Source organism: Lepidochelys olivacea (assembly GCF_965140295.1).
Source record: "Lepidochelys olivacea isolate rLepOli2 genome assembly, chromosome: 2".
Lineage (NCBI taxonomy): Eukaryota > Metazoa > Chordata > Testudines > Cheloniidae > Lepidochelys > Lepidochelys olivacea.
In genome coordinates, this window is record NC_140412.1 from 3,386,386 (window position 1) to 3,409,757 (window position 23,372).

Here is a 23,372-nt window from a genome sequence, read left to right on the forward strand (position 1 = left end):
GGGGGCCCCTGGCACCAGCTCTGCTCCACTCCAGCTGGGCCCAGGCCACATCCCTGGCCCTGGGGGGGGGGCACCCCCTGAACCCCCCCTGCCGCCCTCCTAGAGCAGCACCCCCACCCCTGCACTGCCCCACACAGGGCCCATGCCCCCTCCCCCCAGGAGCCCCGCTGCCCAGACTGCCCCCTCTCCTGGCTCCTGCACCCCCAGATCCCCTCCCCACACCCCAACCCCCAGCGTCGCACCCAAGAGCGCAGAGCTCATGGCCCCCCCGCCTGCGCCAGGTCCCACCTTCACCAGCGCCCCAGCCTGTAGCACGAACCAGCCACATTCCTCCCCCCAAGCCGGCACCAGCACCTGCTACGGCATGCCAGTGCACCCCCCCAGCCCCACCTCACCCCGGAGAGACACCGTCTAGTTACATAGTCCTTGACCTTTGCTAAAATGGGTAACGGGAGGGGGAGGGCAGCAGATAGGGACCAAAGGTGGTGCCCCACCCCGCTGCCCAGTACCCATCCCCCCCAGCCCTAAACACACAGCATGGGTGTATTTCGCATAGGCCTCGCCCCTGAATGGAGCTTACTTTCCATCACTGACCCTTCCCCTGCACCACTCTCCAGGCTGCTGCGATAAGCACATTCTGTGCCCTGCCAGTCAAACGCTGACTTGCCCATCTCTGACCCCAGCTGCCCAGCTGCCTCTGCAGCCTTTCCTGCAGCCGCTGCCCGTGCAGGTGTGGGGGGCCGGCGACGTCAGCTACAGGCTGCAGAGAAGAAGTGGTGGAGGTGACCCTTTGTTGAGGGGTGGAGGGTGTGTCAGCAGAGGAGCTAAGGGTTGAATGACCCCTGGTAAGGTCCCTCTCACCTCCAGAAGTGGGGGCCCCCTAAAGCAGGGCAGCGGCAGGTTGGCAGGGAAGCTTGCCCTCCCAACATCCAGCCTATGCCTGTTTGTAAGAGGCCTGCAGGCTTTCAGTTAGCCAACTTTCAATGGCATGAAAATCCAGTTACAGCCATTAGCATACGTTACGCATGTCCCTGTACAGAGTGCTCTTGATACAGAGCGCGGGGTCAGTTAGGAGATACAAAAGGTCCATTGGAAGGCCAGTTCTGAAATCAGTTCTACACACGTACTTTTAAGCTACCAGAGCAGCTGCAAACTTAGTGGATTTAAAATTTAAAAAAAAAACAGAGAGGAGTGTTATAGATTCCAAGGCTAGAGGGGACCAAACAAGCATCTGACCTCCTGTATAACACAGGCCAGAAAACTGCCAGCTGGGAGTGCAGGACTGTGCTGGTACCTCATCTGGATTTGGGAGCTTCTCCCACGCACATACCCAAGCATCCCCTAACCTTTCCTCATACCAAGGTGCAAAGTAGCGTAACCCAGTCTGTCCCACTTGAAAACAATGGCTGGCTGTGGAGGTTGGCTTTTGGGTTTAGTTTATGCTGATAAAAACCAAAGGGGTGGGATATGCAAAGGCACCGAGCTTCTCAGTAGGTCAAGGACTAATCAGGGCTTCTCACTCTCCCAGGTGCCTTTGAAGAGATCACTCCGCATGCCCAAATCCCCCACCCTGCAGTGCCCCACCGCCCCCAGCAGCTCCCAGGGAGACAGGCAGAGTCTTGCAACTCTGCTCACACAGCAGGAAGGGAAGGGCCAAGAGGTGAAGTCAGGCACTTTAAAAGACACTCTTTATTAGTGTGAATATAAAACCCAGATATGGTCCCAGATGGAAGAGGGGAAACAAAGATTTCAGATGGTCAGTGGAAATAGAACAGCACTGAAGACACTCCAAAGGCATTGGAACGGATAGTGAGCAACAGACAATTGTTAGCGAGGGGAAACACAACAACAGTCAAAGCTCGGATGTAAATACACAGTTACTTTTTACACACACTATGGTATGGTGGGAGGGGCATTCTACCTCCTCTGCACCATCTAAATGTATGGAAAACATCCCACCCATTCCTGAATGGGCCAAACGTTGCCACCTCCCAAGATGGTTATTGAATATCCAGTGGGAACTGAACGTGTCTATTCACAGCCCATGTCTGAGAAAAGTCCAGCTGTACCCAGTCTGCCCTCCCCCTGTACCGGGGGTGAGAGGCAGGGCTGGGGCAGGAAATGTGCTCAGATGTTGTACAATTTTGCAAAATGAGTAGAACACCATAGCGGAGTTAGCCCTGAAAAGTGAGAAGACAAGTCCCTGGCACACAGGGCTGGTGACTCGCCTCCCTGAGTCAGAGAGGTGCGTTTGCTTGGGGCAGGTCTAGGGGACTGAACCTTAAAAGGGACATTTATATACAGTCAACTGGATAATCGCCCAAAGCCTCTTCCTCCCAGCAAGCTTGGGAGCCACCCTCAGGCTCTGTTTTCTCGCCCAGCCTCCTTTGGGCACAGCCCACGGTGTATCCTCTCCACTTCTGAAAAGCAGGTACCTCGCCAGGTGGGATCTGCAGAGGAGTCCCCAATGCAAGTGGGAGCCCCAGTTTCCTGCACTGGGTTAACTGGGACTAGAATCACGACACAGCCATTAGATGAAGGTCCCTCATGGGAGCTCCTGGGATCTGCAGTGAGGTGAATGGAATACAGGAGCTACGGCACACAGAGCCATGGCATGCAGGGCTCCCCGGCTTTGCTCTGGTGGCTGTTGTGATGTTCCATTTCCCTGGGGGTCAGTGACTGACGTTCCTGCCCTCGCAGGCTCATTTGCATCGGATAATCTCCTCCGTGGCCAGGCGCATGATTTTATTGAAGTCAAAGTGGATGTATTTCCTCCAGAACCTGCGGTCTCGTCCATAGACCTGGGCAGGGTAACATGGGCTCCCTGTTCAGAGAGAGAAAAAGCCCCGGTCAGCTGCTGAGCCCATCAGCCGCCTGTCATTCAGTGGCAGTGCCTAACTCGAGACAGAAGAGTGGTCAAAGCTTTCACACAAGCGACCTCGACATTAACAGCAGCTGAGCATATGTGGCTGGGCCTAGGCATTCAGAGGCCGGATTCCCTGCTCCATTACACCAGGGTCACCTTCTTGAGTTCCGTGGAATTACCCCTGTGTCAAACAGGCCCACAGAGCTCTAGGAGACTGTAACCTTGTCACACAATGACAACGTCCCTGGACAGGTCATCTAAGGGGACTGCACCCAGGTCATCTGCCTCTAAAAGCATGAGCCTCTATTGAGCTAAAAGGCCTGTGTCTGTTAGTTCAAAGGCAGTAGCAGATTCCTAAACCTATATGTGGTGTGGCTACTCGAGGCAGACAGAGCCAAGCTATCAACAGGGGGTCCTGTGCAGGAGGAGGGAGGTATGTCTACTATTTTTTATCATCATCATCACCACCACCACCACCACCACCATATGCCCCGCAGTTCACCTGTTTGATATTATCCTGCCAGGCAGCAAGGAGTTAAATCAGAGGAGGCTGTTAGGGGGGAACCAAGAGGAAACCAAACAATGGTGAAGGTAAGGTACAGTCCCACAGATCACTAAGGGTCCTCCAGCAAACAGCGGGGATGCAATTAATTGGGGAATACCCCTGGCCTGGCTCCAAGCAGGCTGGTAGAGTTTATTCTTCCCAGGCCTGAACTCAGGAGCAAAGGGATACTGAGCAGCTGGAGGATGCTGGGTCTAGAGAAGGAAGGGGAGTGGAGTGAGTTGCTGGGGCTGCCGGTGAGCGCTGACAGGGATGCAGCAAGCAGGCTGGCTCCCCACCCAGAGAAGGGGGGAACTTACCAAGCTGGCAAGGAAAGATGAAGATCAAGGTCAGGGGAAACATGCTCACAGGCCGTTCTTGTTCTTACCCTTCGCTCTGCATTTTCTGGCCCTTTGGAGTGCATTCATGAGACTATGCTTGGGACAAGCTGGTTTTGTCTCTCTAATCAGCTGCTGCCAAAGGCCCCCGAAGGAAAAGGGCTTGCAGGTGCCAAACAAGCTGGGCCACTTGAGTTAACATCAGTGGTGGCCAGGGTCCTGCAGCTCAGATGCTCCGTCAGAGAGATGCAAGACTGTGTGATTCCTCCCAGAAAGAGGGGAAGGTAGCATAACCTGTCCTCAAAGGGGCCAAAAAGCACAGCTTGCCCTGTAACCATGACAGGTACACACTCTCTGTGGCTGGGGAAGCCCACCCTGAGCATCAGGGGTCCCCTGCAGCTCAAATCCCGCATGGATTGCTGGAGTAGGGGTAACACTCCACTCCCTTGGACTGAGGGGTTGCATACCATTTCACAATAAAAGACAAGGACAGCAGCAGGAGCAGGTCCCAAAAGAAGCCTTCAGTTTCCAAGCCAGCCCCTTTCACCATGGCCATGGTTACAAACACATTTTAAGGAGGGTTAAGGTGAGATCTGTGCAGCGGTTACAGAGATCAGGCAGAAAATGCCTAGTATTATGGAAAGTCATACTACATAAGTAGCAAAAGGCAGATAGGATTCCAGTCTTGCGCTCGGCTTGCCTTACCAATGCCATGAAATATCCTGGCAATAGCTCTGCCAGAGAATTTCTCATCCTGGCGGATGGACAGGAAATTCCGGATGTCCGAGCGGATTTGCCCTTCCCACTCCCGCAGCTACAGAGAAAACATTTGAAATTCGTTAGGCTTTGGGGGGAAAATAAGCCAGGTTCCATCTTGGTCTCCGCAGAAGGTTCCTTCTCTCTACAGCCTCGTAGTGTTGGGAGAGACCATTTCTTGATCAGACAAATCCAAAAAACAAAAAACAGGGCTAATGAGCACTCACAACCCACTTCACACCAAGGGATAAAATTAACTGGGACCAAATCAGTGAGCTGTGGTCTCATCCTGTGCTTGGATTTAGGCCATGTCCACACGAGCAAGCTGACAGCGGCACCTCTGTAAGATCTCTCGTGTAGCTGCTCTACGCCGGCGGGAGAGAGCTCTCCCATCCACATCATTAAACCACCCCCAATGAGCGGCAGTTGCTACGTTGGCGAGAGAAGCTCTCCCGCCGACATAGCACTTATGCACCCGACCACTTATGCCAGCGAAACTTATGTCGCCAAGGGGGCTGGTTTTTTTCCATACCCCTGAGCAACATACCCTTTTGCCAACAGATAGTCGTGTAGGCCTTAGATAGTTTTCTTTTGATTACAGAATAGGGACACACGATAAAAGCCGTATTTCAAAATACAGTGCAATACAGAAACCTGGATTAGACATTGTTGTCCATCTAACACACTGGCTCTCAACCTTTCCAGAGTACTGGCCCCCTTTCAGGAGTCTGATTTGTCTTGCGTACCCCCAAGTTTCACCTCACTTAAAAACTACTTGCTTACAAAAAATCAGACATAAAAGTATGAAAGTGTCACAGCACATGGTTACTGAAAAATTGCTGACTTTCTTATTTTTATTGATATAAAATAGATCAGTTGGAATATAAATATTGTATTTACATGTCTGTGTATAGTAAATAGGAGTATAATCCAGTCATTGTCTGTATGAAAGTTTAGTTTACATTGAATTCACTACATAGTGTTTTTATGTAGCCTGTTGTAAAACTAGGCAAATATCTAGATGAGTTCATGTACCCCCTGGAAGACCTGTGTACCCGCCAGGGGTACATGAACCCCTGGTTGAGAACCACTGATCTAACAGACCCTCAGATTATGGAATCAGGGGAAAATCCTCTAATTTACTTTTCAGCATCATGGCTGATCACTTTTGCTCTCTTCTGTTTGAAGAGTGAAACCAAAAAGTGATCAGTTTCACTTTTTTTTCTGATCATTTTCACTTACTGGTTATCTAGTACAAGAGTGCTGCAGGGAGAGTGTTTAAACAGGGAGTGCAGGGAGACTTTTTAAATGAGAAAAAAAAGGGAAAACAAAAAAGTTATGGAAATATTTCTACTCCCATCTGATCCAGTAAAACCCTTACCAAGATACCCTTTTAAATTTGTATTTGGGACACTTTGAAGATGAAAAGTGTAAAGTACTAATTTTGAAGTGCCAATGACATCAATGGAACCAGGACTGGCCCTCACATGTTGCTAACAAGTCCTAAATTTAAAGGTGCAGAATAATTTGATAGCATCCCTTTAAAATTCTAAAAGCAAAGTGCAACGAAGGAAAACACACACACACGCACCAGGCAAAGTGCTTCCATACTTCAGTAAAAGAGAAGGGTCTCAAATCCAGTCACAGAATGTTCACCAAAATGGCAGCGCCAACGGTTTTAAAGCCAGAGTGAGACAAGTGTTTCCTAGATTCATTCGCTTGCTCTCTCACATACACACCCCCTCACCCCTTTCAAAGCTTGACATCCTTTAATCCAGGAGGACCCAGTACTGCCATGGATTTTGATCCACTCAGAGCATGCATGCGCACACACACACAGTCCATCCCATCCCACCCAGTACAACCATACACTATACAGACAGCCTTTCTAATGCAACAGCTGACACCACATCAACTGTCTACATGCCATGGTTTCAGGGGTATCAGAAATGCCAGCCTGCAAGTGGCTCAGATGGGCTCAAAACTAGATACCAACAAAAGGAAGTAAACAAAGGAGTTGGCTCACTTTCTTGTTACTGAGATCTTCTGCCTCCTCTTCTTCCCCGCGCATTAGCTCGGTCTCGTCCAGCACAGGTTTCTTCTCAAAATAGTCCATTAACAAGGCCTTCAGCTGGGAGCTCCTCTCCTTGTCCACACGCTCCGAATACAGGGTGCTGGCTTGGCAGGCCACACTGCCCAGGAAAAGGTGTGTTAGTGTTAAATCGTGCACCACTAGATCTTAGAGTGCAGGATAACTGGAGAAGTGAGTGGGATAAGCCACAGGGAAGGAGGAAGAGCAAGAAGGGACAGGATCCCAAGGGAAGGTGATGCGTATAGAGCAGGACAACCATATTCTGTCCCTACCCTAGAGTTCTAATCTGTTCCGTGCAGGTTCTTCTCCTGCCCTGGAGAATATCTAAGTATCTGGCAATCACGTCCGGAGTGATGGGATTTGTATCTCCCCTGCGTGGTTCATTTTCTCATCCTCTCCCCAGGGGAGGAGCATGCATGCAGGGAGCAGTTTGTTTGGTAGGGCTTAGAATTGGAATGGCCACACTGCTTTGTGTTTATGTCAGAGATGGCAGACCAGTGGAGGGGGCAAGTTCTTTGCTCCTGTGTGAGCACTGCCACTGGCCCCGGTCATTTCAGGATCTGGGTCACAATTATGCCCCTCATTTTCAAAAGCTCTCCATGGACTTCCCCAGCCACCCTCACGGACCTTCCGTCTCTGCTCCCCACCCCAGCCAAGCAGTACCAGCCTCCTCGCTGCCCCACACACTGTCTGACCTGCTGACAGATTGCCTGCGTTTCGCCCTGTACCACTGCTGTCTAACTCATTGCTCCCACTCCGCTTCCATAGTCTTATCACCAGCACATATTGCAGTAACTCCCGGGGCCTCCCTCAGCGGGGAAGGGAGGGTGGAGGTAAGAGGCATGAGGTGAAACCTCTTTGTGGAGGCTTTAACTGGAACTGACCGTCCGGGGTGTGCAGAGTGGGGCTGGGTTCCCCACAGCTGCCCATGCTCACCTCTGGAAGGCCCTGAAGCAGGCTTGGAGCTGGCAGAGAGTGGTCGTTTCCCGTGCCGTCACCCGGTGGTGCAGGAAGTTGCACACAGAGTCCATTTCCTGGTCTGTGAGGTCTCCGTAGGAGCGCAGGTGAAAGGACAGGTCGCTGAACTCCACCAGGACACCGCTCTTCCCAGTGCCATGGCAACCTGGCAACAAGGCGGGGGAGGGGCTCTTTATGGGAACTGACTCAGGATCACTAGATGACACACGCACAGCAAGAGGGGGTCACTGGTACAATCCCACCGCAGGGGACACAAGAGAATCACTGAACACAGGGCTCCGAGCAGGGCCAGAAAACGGTACATGAGCTCTGAGTGCCCAAGAGGGCCAATCCCACAGACACCCGTGGCACTTTTAGAGTCCCTGCCCACTGTAGATGCTACAGAACTCACATGGATTGCAGGAGGAGGGGGGATTTTATCCTGCCACCATAGCTCTCTCTAGGGCTCCCTTCCCCAGCTCTGCCCCTACTCCCCGGTGCCCCGGAGAAGCAGTCTCAGCGCAAGAGCCTCAGCACCTTTCTGTAGCTGTGTGTTCCATTGGAGCTGGCGCAGGGCTCGCTTCACCAGCAGAACCTCCCAGCCCATGGAGTCGCTGAGTGCGATCACGTCGAACTCCACAGAGCTGGCGTGCGTGTGATCCACCCCTGCCAGACGCTCCCGGGCCAGACACACTGCGATGGGCGGGGAGCTGAGAGCAGGAGGAGAGAAAAAGCCAAGGATGCAGATGCTGAGAACCCAGAGACAAAAATCAAAGCCAGCAGCAGTAACATGGGAACTGGGGAGGGGAGAAGGGGACTAGCGCAGGGAGCCAGGAACTCCTCCAAATTAGATCTACCTCTGACACAGACTCCCTCTGCAGCCTTGGGCCTGTCTCTTTGCAACCGTTGCCTACCGCTCTGCAAAGTTGTGAGGATCAATGAGGTAAGATATGCAAAGCTCCGTGTATCTTTATTAGTGTCAGGTTTGCTGCACTGGCCCCCCACATCAGTGTCTGTATGCCGCTGCCAGCTGACCCCTGGAACTGCAGAGGTAGGTGGGAGACAGCCAGCCCGGAGGCTGCTGGCCAGCTGTGCAATGCTGCCTGTAGAAGGCACTGGGTTCCAGGAGGCACCTGTTTACGCACTGGGCACAGGATCCAACTCCTTTATCTGAGCACGGTTATTCAGCCCCTTGTGAGCCCAGCTGCTGTACTCCCTGGCCAGTGGTGTAGTGACCAACCTGGCAGCCTGCATTGAATCAGGCAGTCACTCCTGCAGGCAGCAAGCATCCAGGATGAGTGCAGCCCTGCCATCCCACTCCCTCTGGGCGTCCAACAGTACTGAATATAACCCCTAGCACAGCAGCGCAGTGCAAGGAGCCTTTCAGAGGAGAGCTCGAATCTATTGCCCCCTCTGCTCCCCGAAACACCCCCCTACGGCACCACAAAGCAGCCCCACCTTTGTGGGGCACTTCGCTGTTCCTTAGCCAGAGGACGCACAGTGGAAGAGCCCTACCCAGCTGTGCTAGTCTATTCCCCTGCCAGTGCAGAGCGTCTGCCAGCCCAGTCTCCAGGGCGTGGGCCTGTCTCTCTCTCAGCATCCCAGGAGATGCACTCTCTATCCTATTCCTCATAGCTCCTCCCGGCAACGTTCCAGATTTCCTCCCACGAGTCCTACTTATCCATCCTTCAACCTCTTCGCCCCCCTCCTCCAGGTGCCAGCTCCCGCAGTGCTTGCTGGCAAGAACATCCCCCAGCTGACCTCCTCCCTACCAAGTGCAGTCACGGCTCTGGTTTGAGTAGCCCTTCCCGGTAAGGAGGTGCCCAGAAGCAGATGGAACTGTTTCGAAGCTGGGTCTGAGCTGATTAAGGCATTTCCCACAGAGTTTGCACATCCCGAGAGGTCTCTCCATTCCCCGCATGGAAGGGCTCCGATTTCATCACTCCCCATGCCACGCAGTGACTCTCACCTTTTTGCGGTTGCCCTGAGCTGCTGGGGGCCCCCGTAACACACCACCCGGCAGGAGGAGAAAGTGGGGTGCAGCAGCTCCACCCAGCACTGTGGATGCAGCTCCAGGTAACACAGCAGGGTCTCGATGCCTGTAGCAGAAGAGAGGAGACATGCGCCAATCACGGAGCATTCCGGTGGGACAGGCATGAGCTGCAGTCACCTCTCAGAGCCCCACTTCGAAGAGCCAGGCTTTTGGTTTCTCTATGTCCGCACACTATGGCCCACCTCCCCCGGGGTGCAGCCTAGCCTCCCATGCCACCTGCTTACTGCCCCACACAGGACCTGCGACTGCCCTCCATCTGGCTTGCTCAAGAGCAGGGCATGGTGGGACATGAGCTGCCCCCTCTATATTAAAGGGGAGGAGCTGCACGAGTCTACATTCTCTATGCACAAGGCACATCTATGCACATCCCTCAGGCTCACAGCAAGCTCGGGAGCAGCCCCAGCCTGGCTGGAAGGTAGTGATAGGATACAGAGGGACCCTGACAAATTAGAGGATTGGGCCAAAAGAAATCTGATGAGGTTCAACAAGGTCCCTAAGTGCAGGACTCTGCACTTGTCCAAGTGGGTAGGCAGCAGTTCTGCAGAAAAGGACCAAGGGGTTACAGTGGACGAGAAGCTGGATATGAGTCAACAGTGTGCCCTTGTTGCCAAGAAGGCCAATGGCTTTTTGGGATGTATAAGTAGACGCATTGCCAGCAGATCGAAGGACGTGATCGTTCCCCTCTATTTGACACTGGTGAGGCCTCATCTGGAGTACTGTGTCCAGTTTTGGGCCCCACACTACAAGAAGGAGATGGAAAATTGGAACGCGTCCAGTGGAGGGCAACAAAAATGATAAGGGGGCTGGAACACATGACTTATGAGGAGAGGCTGAGGGAACTGGGATTATTTAGTCCACAGAAGAGAAGAATGAGGGGGGATTTGATAGCTGCTTTCAACTACCTGAAAGGGGGTTCCAAAGGGGATGGATCTAGACTGTTCTCAGTGGTAACAGATGACAGAACGAGGAGTAATGGTCTCAAGTTGCAGTGGGGGACGTTTAGGTTGGATATTAGGAAAAACTTTTTCACTAGGAGGGTGGTGAAGCAGTGGAATGTGTTACCTAGGGAGGTGGTGGAATCTCCATCCTTAGAGGTTTTTAAGGTCAGGCTTGACAACGCCCTGGCTGGGATGATTTAGTTGGGGATTGGTCCTGCTTTGAGCAGGGGGTTGGACTAGATGACCTCCTGAGGTCCCTTCCAACCCTGATATTCTATGGGCAATTTTCAAACACCAGACACAACGGCTGCCTCTCCCCGTCCCCTGATGTACCCATCGCGCCTCGCCAAGTTTGTGAGAAGGGGAACAGATACAGCAGCAAGGCCTGGCCTGACCTATAATGGAAGACAGGGTCAGCCCTACCGGATCAGGCCACGTCCCAGCCAGCCCCGCCATGATCAGTCTGCTCTGCCACCAGCACAAGACGTTGCACAAAGGCAAACAAGCCCACACTATCCCGGCCAGAAGCCCCGTCCTGCCCACAGAGCTGAGGGGAGGAAGAATCCTTTCCAGATCGCCACGCCAGGAAGCGGCATGAGCCTCACCTTCCTCTCGGATGTCCAGGGATTCCACCGTATGCTGCACGGGGATGGCACGCTCATGTTTGTAACACACGCGCTGCTGCCCACTCATCCTGTCATCCCGACATGCCTGCTCCTTACCGGCTCCCACGAGCTCCATCAGCTCAGTGTCCAACACCTCGCCCCCCTGCAGGGAAACAACGCCAAGCCCTTCTCAGGCAGGAGGTACCAGAGGTGAGCAGCTGGGGCTGGAGGCCTCCTTCCTCCCTCAGAGCCCACACATGACAAGCTCCCAAACAAGGTGCCCCACCTGGCTGGGACATGGGCTGCAGCTCTGCCCCAACCCACTTCTAACCAGGTTCAGATGGACCCTTGATTTTAAGCTGAACGGGCAGCCTGACTTGCCCCTTGATCTCCAGAAAAGGTGCAGCCCAGGGGAGCTGCCCTACCGCTGCCCCATGTACAATCCCAGGCCTGCGTGTCTACATGATCCCAATGCATAGGGTGACCAAATGTCCCGTTTTTATAGGGACAGTCCTGTTTTTTGGGACTTTTTCTTATATAGGTGCCTATTACCCCCCACCCCCTGTCCGTTTTTTCACAGTTGCTATCTGGTCACCCTACTGATGTATCGTCTCCAGGGGCCAGAGAGAAGGTTACTCTCTGAACCTGCCATCAGACAAATGGTAAGGGGGCAGGCCAATCAGATCAAGATGGAGCATGGCATGCTGGGACCTGTAGGCCCCACAGACTGCACTGCTGTATTAAAGGAGAGAGGGCAGCCCAGGCCCTGCGTTGGCCACCCTGGCGCTCAGGGCTCGTTCCTCACCCTGCTGAGGTCCTGTTGTTTGCGGTGAAGCTCCAGGCACTTACAGCGAGAGAAAACCTTCTGCACTAGCTTCTTAATGGTGAAAAAATCCACGGTGTCAGCGTAGATGTGTCGCCTGAGCTCATGCAGATCTCCGCCCTGGGGAGGACAAGGAGCCGGGGAACGTAGGGTGAACAGTGAGACACACACAAAGGTGAGAGAGCAGCCCCTGCCACGCACGCTGAGCCTGGAGCTTCCCAGCTGCTGGTGGGGAAAATGAGGCCGAGAATTGATGCCTGCTTGGGACTCGCTGAGACGGAGGCTGGGCAGCGAGGAACAAGGCAGTAGGACGTTTCCCTGTCAGTCCTTGTGGTGGGAGGGAAGAATCTGGATCTGGGGCAGGTTTCCTCCTCACTCTGGAGTCAGTGCTGGTCCAAGCCTGTGACTGGCTCCATCAGCGCAGGGTTTCAGGGCCAAGGATTGGTTGTGCCAATCCTTGAGCACCCTATAAGCCCTAGAGAGCCCCGGCTATTGGATTCATTGGGGGCACGAGAGCCATTCACCTTCCTATAATGGCTGCAGCATCCAGCTACTCAGCAGACTAAGCAGGGGCGTCAGTCAGGCTGGGATTTCGACTGGCTGCAGCAGAGGTGGCTGGTGGGGTGCCCTGGCTCTTGGCTTAGCCCCCACCCCTCCGGCAGCAATTACCTCCGGATCCAAGAAGAGATGGCAGTGCGCTGGCTTCCCGTCCCGTCCCGCCCGCCCAATCTCCTGCACGTAGCTCTCAAAGTTCTTGGGCATGTTGTAGTGCACGATCCCACGCACGTCGGACTTGTCTAGCCCCATGCCAAAGGCCACCGTGGCCACCACGATCCGCAGCTGGCCGCACATGAAGTTGTTCTGGACCCGGCGGCGCTCGGTGGCACACATGCCACCGTGGTAGGAATCGGCGACCCACTTCAGAGGGCACCGGATGCTTTTCTTAGCTACACCACAGACATGGAGAGAGAAGAGAGACCACCACTGAATGATCATTAGCACCGATATTGGGCTTCTCATTCTCAGAGAACCCTGCAAGCGGTCACTAATTCATCAGAGGTGGAAACGAGCAACAGACAAAGCATTTAGGAAACACACCCCCCCGGTTAGTCGCCCCCTCGCTGGGTAGCAGCGACATCATCTGCTCCAGATCAGCAGGTGACCAATTCCCATTCGTTCTCCCGAGAGGGTTTCTAAGATGGAGCTTTAAGCCTCAATTTTAAGCGATTCAGTCTTTGCTCCTCATTTACGGTCTGTAGCTGAGATTTGGGTGTGGCTGAGCCAGAGCTCCCGGCTGCAGGGGTGGGATTGGTTCAAGCTGCAGCCAAGGAACAGAGTCAAAAGCCTGAGCAGGCCAACAGGCCAGCTAGCAGGAGTCCTTGGACAAAGCGCCCTTCCTGACATCACTCACATGGCATCCCCTGAGGTGGTTTAGCCCTTCCGGCCACCACACCCCGCCATGTTTGCTACGATGGTCTGTAAGGGGGGAAGCAAAGCCCATGCATCTGAAGCTCACAGAAGGCATTTCCCTGCCCCGCCAGGATGGGTGCTTGGTATGGGGGAGGGGAAGTGAACTTCTCCTTCCTCTGAAGAAGTGTCAGGTATTTGCACTGTCAGAGGCTCGCTGCTGGACTGAAGGGCCCAGTGGTCTGAGCCAGCATGGAAAGCCCTGTGTGTCTTCGACTACTCCCTCCAGACGGCAATTCCATCCCTAACACGCTGCGTCCCAGTGGCCTCTGCTCCAGTGTACATCCGTTCACAGATGCCCAAGGCTGGTGCACAGTCTAATCTCAGGGGAGGGGCTGGATCGTGCTTCGCTCTCGGTGCTGCAGGAAAGCCCAGCACTATCGTCTTACCCTTTTCTTACCCTTGGCTTTCTTCCTCTTCCCAGCACTATCGTCATGGTGCTGCTCCTCAGCAGTCATGGACTCCCTGAGCGTCACGCCCTGGAGGCGCGTGCGGATCAGTGCCGCAATCCGGGCTGTCTCCTCTCGCCGTGTGCAGTAAACAATGACCGAGTCCAGGCCCCCAAACCTCTCTCCCTGCAGCAACGAGACCAGGGCCTGGAACCAGACAAGGAGAGAATGAGTCGCTTCTCTACAGATGCTTCACTCTCGAGGAGCTTCTCAAGGCAACTCACTCCTCTCACAGGGCCAGAAAAGCCCACACCTGAGCTTACGAGCCCCCCAAAGGCAGGAACACTGACCTGCTCCCATAGACAACTCCCCAACCCACTCCTGGTGAATTCCACTCCCTGCACAGCATAGAACGAATACGTGGGGATCCCAGAGAAAGCATGGCACCCCAACAGATCCCAAAGCGAGGCTAAGAGACACATGGATCATTTCATGCACCCTCAGAGAGCAGCCACTTGTGGAGGAGACATGCACGGCAGCCGTCTAACAGCTCCCAAGAACGCTACGCAACCACTGAGGTCAGAAAGGGATTAATCCTGTACTGAGCTGAAACCACAGGGGGAATTTAACTTGATCCCCGGAGCTTGGATTTAGAGAGATGGCAGAAAGCTTCTCTAGTCCTTCAACGACCATGCGAGTCTCTTCCAAGTTCCCGGAAAGCCCTGCTCCCCCTCCCTACCTGATCCTTGTCCCTGTCCGTCGAGACCGAAAGGTGCAGGTTTGGGGGAACAGCAGCAGAGCGCACGGCTATCCCTTCCTCCTCCTGGATACCCAAGTGATGGGCCACATCCTGCGCTGTGGCTAGCGTGGCCGTGGCCGTAAGGCCCAGAAGGCAGCGCACCCCTAGGCGATCCCGAAGAACCTGCAGGGAGAAGAGCCGTCACTCCCTAACGCCAGGGGCTGGCATTTCCCGGCCGAGAGACAGTGGTGTGCTACACGTGGGGTACAGCTCTCTGGAGAATCCCAATCCCCCCCACACCCCAACATCACACCACAGCTCAGGGCAGGAAGCGAGGACGGTGCCTCAAGAGGCAAGTGGAACACAGGGGGTCAGAATGCAGTTACCCAGGAGGGAATTAGCAGCCAGGAGTTTGGTCTGACAGCTCATCCTAGAGACTGCGACCCTAGAACCCCTTTCCCGGCACCACGTCTCATTGCTGCTGCTAACACAGAGACAGCAGGCGTGTGAGTCTTTATAGCCCTGGCCATCTCCCCGCAGGCAGACATGTCACGTCACGCTGGTGCCAGGGAGCTCTGGCCAGATCCCCACCCACCCGTACCTTACAGAGCCGCAGGTAGCATGGGCGGAAGTTGTGGGACCACTCGGAGACACAGTGTGCTTCATCGATACAGGCAAATGCCACGGGGGGGAGCTGGTCGGCAGAGGGGAGACAGCTAGATCCTGCCCTGCCTCCGCCCACCAGGGCCTCCGGGGAGAGCAACAGCACATGCACCTTCCCTCCCTTCACCTGCAAACACGCACAGCATCAGGAAGGAGGGGTTACTCCCGTAAGAATTACACATACCCAGCCCTGCCCCCAGAAACACACACACCGGGGAGGTGGGGGGGGGAGAGAAAGGAGGGGATCTGGGTGGCCCATGGGATTGGATAAATCTCAGCCCCTCCAACCCAGCCCTCCTGGGGGCCAGAAGGTCTTTCCCATCCACTGGCTGCTCGGTGTGAGAGGAGCTGGGCGCTCTCAGCTCAGATGCCTGCACCTCAAAAGACACCAACACAATTAGTACCAACTGGTCACTGTAATGGCCTCTTCAGGTTCTCCCGGCCCTCCCACTCCCCATCCCTACTGACGTGGGGTGGGAGGCGTGCAGGGTACCTGTTCTCCACAGCTGCCCATCCAGCTCCCCTCACCAGCCAGAAATGCATGCCCAATCAGCACTCATCAGAACAGCCCCAGGGCTGTCTACACACGCTCCGGAACATGGTCAGGTGTGTATTTAAATCGGAATCGCTCCATATGTGGCCAAGCACTGCCCTAGGGCGAGCCCAACCCTGACAGCAGTGGGTATTTCCCACCAGTTCCCATTAGCCGGCACACGAGTGGTCTCTGCCCCATCAGTTAGACCAGATCCACACCCAGCGTCTCAGAGCAGCACTCCTTAGGAAGGGACAGGGCGCCGCACGTAGCAGGCCTGCACCCCAAGCCAAGTGACAATGCCCTGGGCTCCTTATACCCTTCCGAGGAGGGTGGGCAGTCAGTCCAGGATCTGAGAGCAGGCTCAGATTCGCAGCTCCTACGGGAGGGTCCCCTCACCCCAGGCAACTCACCCTTTCTATAGCAGCCTCTCGCTGGCTCTTCGACATGTTGGAGTGAATGCAGACTGCCTTCAGGTGAGGGGGAAGCCCTGAAACCTGGGAATGAAGTGCATTACACGCACACATCAATGGACAGGGCTCCTCCAGGGACAGAGCTCCTCCGCCACTCAGTCTGGGGGCCTGGCTACAGAATCAATATCCAGCAGCCCAGGGCTCCATTGCAATCCTTGTCAGAGGCTTCCAAGATGTCCTGCCTGGCACATCAGAAAGAACAGGGCCCTGAGCAGAGCGGAGAATTCCCAGCAACCCCCTGGAAACAGGAGGGATCTGGAGATGGGAAATATTTATCCCCAAAAGTACCACCCCTGGGGGGTGAAGGGCCCCAACAGCAGAGTGTAAAAAGAGAGAGTAAAAGGGGGATGAGGGAGTGGATGAAGAAAGGACAGAATCGGGCCCAATCCGGCTTTTACTCAAGTCAATGATCCGGCTTCTACTCAAGTCAATTGGGCCCCGAGTGCTTCCCCTGAAGGGACAGGGGCGAGGGAGAAGGCCCAAGGGAAGGAGCCCCAGTGCAGCCAGGCTGCGATCAAAGCCACGTCCCATTTACCTGGTCATCCATCAGCGACACGAGTGGGGAGATCACCAGGGTGATGCACTTGGACCGCTTGCCATACAAGAACGCAGGGAGCTGGTAGCACAGCGACTTCCCCATCCCCGTCGACAGGACGACCAGCGTGGACAGACCTGGCTCAGAAACAGCAGCAGCAGAGTCAGCGGCCACGATCCTTGGAATCCCCCGGAGGAGTCAGCGTGGGAAGGGGGCAGAGAGATGTGGTGGGCGCTGGTGCCTTCCCCCGCAGCCCTGGCTCATTTCAGCACTGGCGGTCTGGGGGGAAGTGCTCTCGGGGCTAAACCCTCATTAGGCAAGTGTTGCTGGCCCCAGCCCTCAGGTGCCATGAACGACCGTTCCTGAGTGGGTGGGGATGGGCAGGAAGGATCTACTTCAGGATAAGACAGACAGGTTACCTGAGAGAATCCTCATGACAGCCACCTCCTGGCCCGGGCGGAAGGCACTGTATCCCAGCTCAGACAGAGCTCGAAACACCTCCTGTGGAGTCTCTGCACAGCACGGAGACACACATGCAGTCAGGAAAGGGCCCGCAGTGGAGTTCAAGGCCCTGCCAGTTGCAAAGCCCAAGGGAGGACTAGGCCAACGGTGCACACAGGCAAGGAGCTGCTAGCACAGAGAATGGGGGAATGGTGTCAAGTCTCCTGGGTTCTAGTTGAGCTTTGGGAAGGCAGGTAGACTAGTGGTTACAGGAAGGGGAACTGGGAGTCAGGACTCCTGGGTTCTATTTCTAGCTCTGGGAGCGACGCCTGGTCTATTGCTTAAAACGGGACGACGAGTCCGATTTTATTCCCAGCCAAAGCCGTTCTCCCGAAGGGGAGCAGAGGCATGAGCAGAATGCGAAGGCCCCTCATTGTCATGCGCCCACGTTCCCCTCCAAAGCGACAGTGCCCTTCCTAGAGAGACCTGCAGCACCAGGGGCCCTGGGAGAGCAACCTGCTCAGTGCAGAATGCAGATTCCACACCACGGGGCTGGTGCCTGTGGCAAAGCAATGCAGGTTTGTCTGCCCAGCTGCACGAGCAAGGCCCAGTGCATCCAACACGAGTCCAGCACATACTCACCATAATCCCGTTCCCTAGCACGGCTGCCTTTCACGGCTCTTACCTCGCACCTTCCCATCCTGCCCCAGCCCATAGAGAGGCTCCATTGGTGGGGGTGGAGCAGGTGGCTCATACACAGGCCTCTGCATGTGCAGGTCGAACTCCCCCTCGCCAGCTCTCTCAGGCCCGGCTTGGCCGCTTCTGCTCTCAGCTGGGGATGGAAAGGAACAAGCCAATGGAACCCAGGCTAGGTTTATACGGCACTTGGCTGAGAGGAGATCCAAGGTGCTGGCAACTCCACCTGTGGCTCTTTCCCCGGGGTCAGTACAGACCCAGTGCCGGAAAAGCGGCTTGCACTCACACTAGCTACAGCCCAGAGGTTCTGACCCCTTCTGGTCGTTAAAGACTCTCCATGAGTTGGGATATTAACCCCAGCGTCCTGGTCAAATACAAACCTAGGGAATTATCTTCTACCTCCTTCAATTCCCTCGGTGGTTTTAACTAGATGCAGGATTCTCCTTCACTTCCTGTCCTAGCCTGCTGAGTGGTATGGCTGTGTGCTGGTAAACAGCTGTTATGTTCCACCCCAGAGGGGGATGCAAGGATTCCCCTCTGCGTCTCTCTGACACTCAGTGTTTGCAGGGCACTTTATGTAGCGCCTTTGATCCAGAGATCCTAAACATTTGTCATCACCACCCTCCTGGTCAGGCCTCAGCCCAGGGCAGGGATAGACAGAGCACATGGTTCTAGTGAGCAACCTGCTCCTGGCCAGAGATGAGCCACTTCCATCTTCGCTCACCATGTTAGGCCCTGCCGCTGCGTTTGATACCACTGATCACCAGATACACCTGTCTGGCCTCCAAAAGGCTGCAGGGGTGACTAGAAACACCCCAACCTGGCTCAGGCCCCTCCTCTCCAACCAACTCCAGAGAGTCGTTGTGGGTCTCCACTCCAAAGCCCTCGCCCCCTAAGTCCCACAAGGCTCATCCTCATCCCCATGTTATTCAGCACCTGTAGGGAGCCAGGGAGACGGCCAGGGCTAACGGCCAGCAGGACACAGATGACACCCAGCTCTGCTGACCTTGCACCCAACCAAGACTGAAGGGCCTTGTAGGAAGTAGGACAGAGCTTCCGAAATTTTCCTCCGTGGCATCCCTCACTGTTGAGGGCATTTGCCTTCAGACTGAGTCAGCCTCAGGGTCATTTAGGTCTCCTCCACGCTGTTGGATACTCAGACAGCCATGGAGACATACTTCCATCTGCAGTCAGGCAGAAGTCTGCGCCCCCTTCTCTAGCCTAGAGCTGGCCATCCAGCGATTCATGGCCTGGCTTGATGATTGCAACCCAAATCTAGGAAGGAAACCACAAAGCCTGAAAAGGCTCAGATGGGTACAGAATGCAACAGTCTCTCTGTGGCCGCACAGGTCACCACGAACACATCTCTCTGGCATTGCACTCTGCACTGGCTCCCCACAGAACCCAAGAGATTTGCCTATGCCATCCAAGAGATAACTCTCCCTCAGCAACTGTGGCCTCCACCAACAGCTCCGCCCCACTGGGGCAACAGAACTACCAGCCACTGGAGAGTCTCAGGAGTGCAGGAGGCAGAACTTTCCTGGGAGCTGGGCCTAGACTGGAACTGGCTTCCTCAGGAGATATGAGACCAGGGCTTCACCACGCTCAGGACTCAGTGAGAGACTCATTGCTTCAGTGTAGCTTTCCTGTAACAATGTCTTGACATACATACAGCATAGCCACACATGCAAACATATACCACCAAAGACAAAGAAAACCTATAAAGCAATCGAGCTGTTTCCTCTACAGTCTGGGATGGAAAACATGAAAGAGACTTCTTCTTTTCCATTCTTTGGGAGGCCTTTAGTGGTGGGAGTTATAAGCACCTGGATGGACAGAGACAATCCTCTTTCATGCTCTGTTGTAAAGAACTCTTACAGCAAGGTCTTTTGCATTCAGAATTAATGAGAGCTCCCCCTCCGGGCTGCCAGCCACTCAGATAACAATAACCCAGTCTGTATTGTGGCTAGAAGTTATGCTTGGACTTAAGCATCAGCAAATTCTAAAACCACAGGGGCATCATCACATACTGAAACTTCATCACACGGAGCATATCAGCTCCAATACAAACACCACAGCTTTTGTGTAGAGGGAAAGGGGGATGCTTTTGTTGTCTGTGTGATGCACTTTGCTAAGAGCTGGCCGTATGCAGAGAAGGGCCTTTTGTTCTCAGAGCTGCTGCAAGAATGTTCGAAGGAGACACACACAGAGCACTCTCCTGGAGACTCTGCTGTTATTCTTCCTTGCTTTCTTTCATCTACAAGACAAGTCAGTCTGGACATTCGTGCAGGGTTTGCTCTTTGGAAGCCAAACAAGAGCGAGTTGAACAGGGCTATGGCACCCTTTAGTGGGCAGGATGGAGTAATTAACACTTTACAAATCAAATGGGTCTTGCGGGAGATACAAACTGCACCCCACGTCTAAGCAGAGACAGGATGGAAGTGGCTGCAGCTTCCTTAAGCTGCTGAGCCTAGCACTAGCTGCAGTACGGAGCTAGATCAATGTGCGAAGCAGGCTGCACAGCAGGGGTGAAGAGAAGGAGTGATGGTAACAGAGCAGGAGCTAGCTTCAAGGGATGTTCTCAGCTGCTGAGGCCCACTGCAGACAGAAGAGGGGCGCACCAACATTCTTCTGCCTCGTCTCTCCCCTCTAGCTCGGACCATTTTGTATTGATTGGTGTATTGGCACAGCACCAGGGGCCACAGGCACTGATCAGAACCCCGCTGCGCGAAGCGCTCTACAAACACATGTACTGGATTCGGATGAGCTAGCGTTACAATACGTACAAGAGTCCCGCTGTCTGAGAGCCAAGCCCTGGCAGGAGCCCCACTGAGGATTTTGGCTGATGGCTCACCCTAGGGTCTTCAAAATTTCATTGCACTGAGAAGGGAGCAGATCCAGGCATCTGCTTCCTCACAAGCACATAGCAGAAAGGCCCAGTCCAGGACTAGAAAGAGTTAGAGAGAAAAACCCTTTGTTTTTGTAGGGTTGCAACCATGTTTGTTTGCTCCTCCAAAATACTTTGCAGTCTAGTTCAATTAAAAAAAGAGAGACCGCAAAGTTTACCAGCAGGTGACAGTCCAGACTGCTGTTATTTCCACAAAAGGTCACATTTTCACCCATCCAGGACTGTGCTCCCTTTAACATGCACCCTTCTAAGCTCCCATCTCAGCTTTCCTTCTACAGATGCAGCTACAAAACTGTATACAAGTACTTAACCTTCCAGCTAGTCACGGATAGCGCTGCTACTCCACGACCAGCCTCTAGGAGCCACTGGAGAGCAAGGCAGACGTGCCCCCGCCATTAAGCGAAGCCAGCCCTCCTGACTTACCCAGGGAGCAAACCAAGGAACAATTAACATCTGCGCCATTAGAGTCTCACCTGAGATCTTGCTGTAAGCCGTGTTAGTCATCCGGGCCACTTCTTCCAGAGTGGGCAATGGCGTCTCCTCTTCAATAGCTTCGCTGTTTTCCTCCAGCTGTGGGTCAACAGCTGGAGCTAGCCCTGCAAGGCAGGAAGAGTCTCACTCCTACAGGGGTGGCAGTCATGGGAGGGAGGGGATTCTGAAGGCCAGGGCCTCTCTGTCCCAGCATGTAAATTTGCCAGCCCTGAACAGACGCAGCACTTAGAGCCAACTGCGTACCCATTGCAAAGCAACACTCAGTAGCCTGATTGCTACATGCAACACATTTCACACCAATGCTTTAAAGAAACAAAACTGATACATGTCCTAATGGAGGCATAGGTCATCGCTGGTCATTGTGTTTGTCACTTGGGAACTGGCCCAAGGTCCAGGATCTGCTATATTCAATCCTACACTAATGGCTAGACTACAGGACCAAAGCAAGTTTTAAGCTGCTTATGGCTGATCAGGTTGTGGGACATCATAAGAACAGCCATACTGGGTCAGACCAAAGGTCCAGCTATCCCAGTATCCTGTCTTCTGACAGTGGTCAATGCCAGGTGCCCCAGAGGGAATGAACAGAAAAGGGAATCATCAAGTTATTCATCCTCTGTCGCCCATTCCCAGCTTCTGGCAAACAGAGGCTAGGGACACCATCCTTGCCCATCCTGGCTAATAGCCATTGACGGACCTATCCTCCATGAACTTATCTAGTTCTTTTTTGAACCCTGTTATAGTCTTGGCCTTCACAACATCCTCTGGCAAGGAGTTCCACAGGTTGACTGTGTGTTGTGTGAAAAAAAATACTTCCTTTTGTTTGTTTTAAACCTGCTGCCTATTAATTTCATTGAGTGGCCCCTGGTTCTTGTGTTATGAAAAGGAGTAAATAACACTTCCTTCTTTACTTTCTCCACATCAGTTATGATTTTATAGACTATCATATCTCCTCTTAGCCGTCTCTTTTCCAAGCTGAAATGCCCCAGTTTTATTAATCTCTCCTCATACGGAAGCCATTCCATACCCCTAATCATTTTTGTTGCCCTTTTCTGAACCTTTTCCAAGTCCAGTATATCTTTTTTGAGATGGGGTCACCACATCTGTACGCAGTATTCAAGATGTGGGCGAACCATGGATCTATATAGCAGCAATAGGATATTTTCCTGTCTTATTATCTATCCCTTTCTTAATGATTCCCAACAGTCTGTTCCCTTTTTTGACTGCCACTGCACATTGAGTGGATGTTTTCAGAGAACTATCCACAGTGACTCCAACATTTCTTTCTTGAGTGGTAACAGCTAATTTAGATTTCAGAGTAGCAGCCGTGTTAGTCTGTATTCGCAAAAAGAAAAGGAGGACTTGTGGCACCTTAGAGACTAACCAATTTATTAGAGCATAAGCTTTCGTGAGCTACAGCTCACTTCCTCAGATGCATATGCATCAGATATGCATCTGAGGAAGTGAGCTGTAGCTCACGAAAGCTTATGCTCTAATAAATTGGTTAGTCTCTAAGGTGCCACAAGTCCTCCTTTTCTTTTAGCTAATTTAGACCCCATCATTTTATATGTATAGTTGGAATTATGTTTTCCAATGTGCATTACTTTGCATTTATCAACACTGAATTTCATCTGCCATTTTGTTGCCCAGTCACCCAGTTTTGAGAGATCCTTTTGTAGCTCTTCGCAGTCTGTCTGCGACTTAACTATCTTGAGTAGTTTTGTATCATCAGCAAATTTTGCCATCTCACTATTTACCCCCTTTTCCAGATCATTTATGAACATGTTAAATAGGACTGGGTCCAGTACAGACCCCTGGGGGACACCACTATTTACTTCTTTCCATTCTGAAAACTGACCATTTATTCCTACCCTTTGTTTCCTATCTTTTAACCAGTTACCAATCCATGAGAGAACCTTCCCTCTTATCCCACGACAGCTTACTTTGCTTAAGAGCCTTTGGGAAGGGACCTTTTCAAAAGCTTTCTGAAAATCTAAATACACTATGCCCACTGCATCCCCCTTGTCCACATGCTTGTTGACCCCCTCAGAGAATTCTAGTAGACTGGTGA

General features: G+C 53.4%; 1 protein-coding gene across 4 annotated transcripts in view; it reads right to left on the reverse strand.

Moving 5' to 3' along the window:
• Window positions 1–1,675: 1,675 nt before the first annotated feature.
• Window positions 1,676–23,372, reverse strand: part of RECQL4 (RecQ like helicase 4) — a 44,237-nt gene continuing 22,540 nt past the window's right edge. For all 4 annotated transcript variants that reach the window (XM_084619268.1, XM_084619266.1, XM_084619265.1 and 1 more), the window contains exons 9-25: window positions 21,286–21,408; window positions 17,894–18,040; window positions 17,187–17,279; window positions 16,768–16,904; window positions 16,173–16,256; window positions 15,166–15,354; window positions 14,565–14,747; window positions 13,837–14,032; window positions 12,639–12,916; window positions 11,952–12,089; window positions 11,147–11,309; window positions 9,520–9,649; window positions 8,088–8,260; window positions 7,530–7,716; window positions 6,528–6,693; window positions 4,451–4,559; window positions 1,676–2,824 (exon numbers count right to left, since the gene is read on the reverse strand). In XM_084619268.1, the coding sequence (XP_084475394.1) occupies window positions 2,703–2,824; window positions 4,451–4,559; window positions 6,528–6,693; window positions 7,530–7,716; window positions 8,088–8,260; window positions 9,520–9,649; window positions 11,147–11,309; window positions 11,952–12,089; window positions 12,639–12,916; window positions 13,837–14,032; window positions 14,565–14,747; window positions 15,166–15,354; window positions 16,173–16,256; window positions 16,768–16,904; window positions 17,187–17,279; window positions 17,894–18,040; window positions 21,286–21,408 (2,618 nt within the window). In that variant the 3' untranslated portion in view covers window positions 1,676–2,702. The remainder of the gene's footprint in view (window positions 2,825–4,450; window positions 4,560–6,527; window positions 6,694–7,529; window positions 7,717–8,087; window positions 8,261–9,519; window positions 9,650–11,146; window positions 11,310–11,951; window positions 12,090–12,638; window positions 12,917–13,836; window positions 14,033–14,564; window positions 14,748–15,165; window positions 15,355–16,172; window positions 16,257–16,767; window positions 16,905–17,186; window positions 17,280–17,893; window positions 18,041–21,285; window positions 21,409–23,372) is intronic.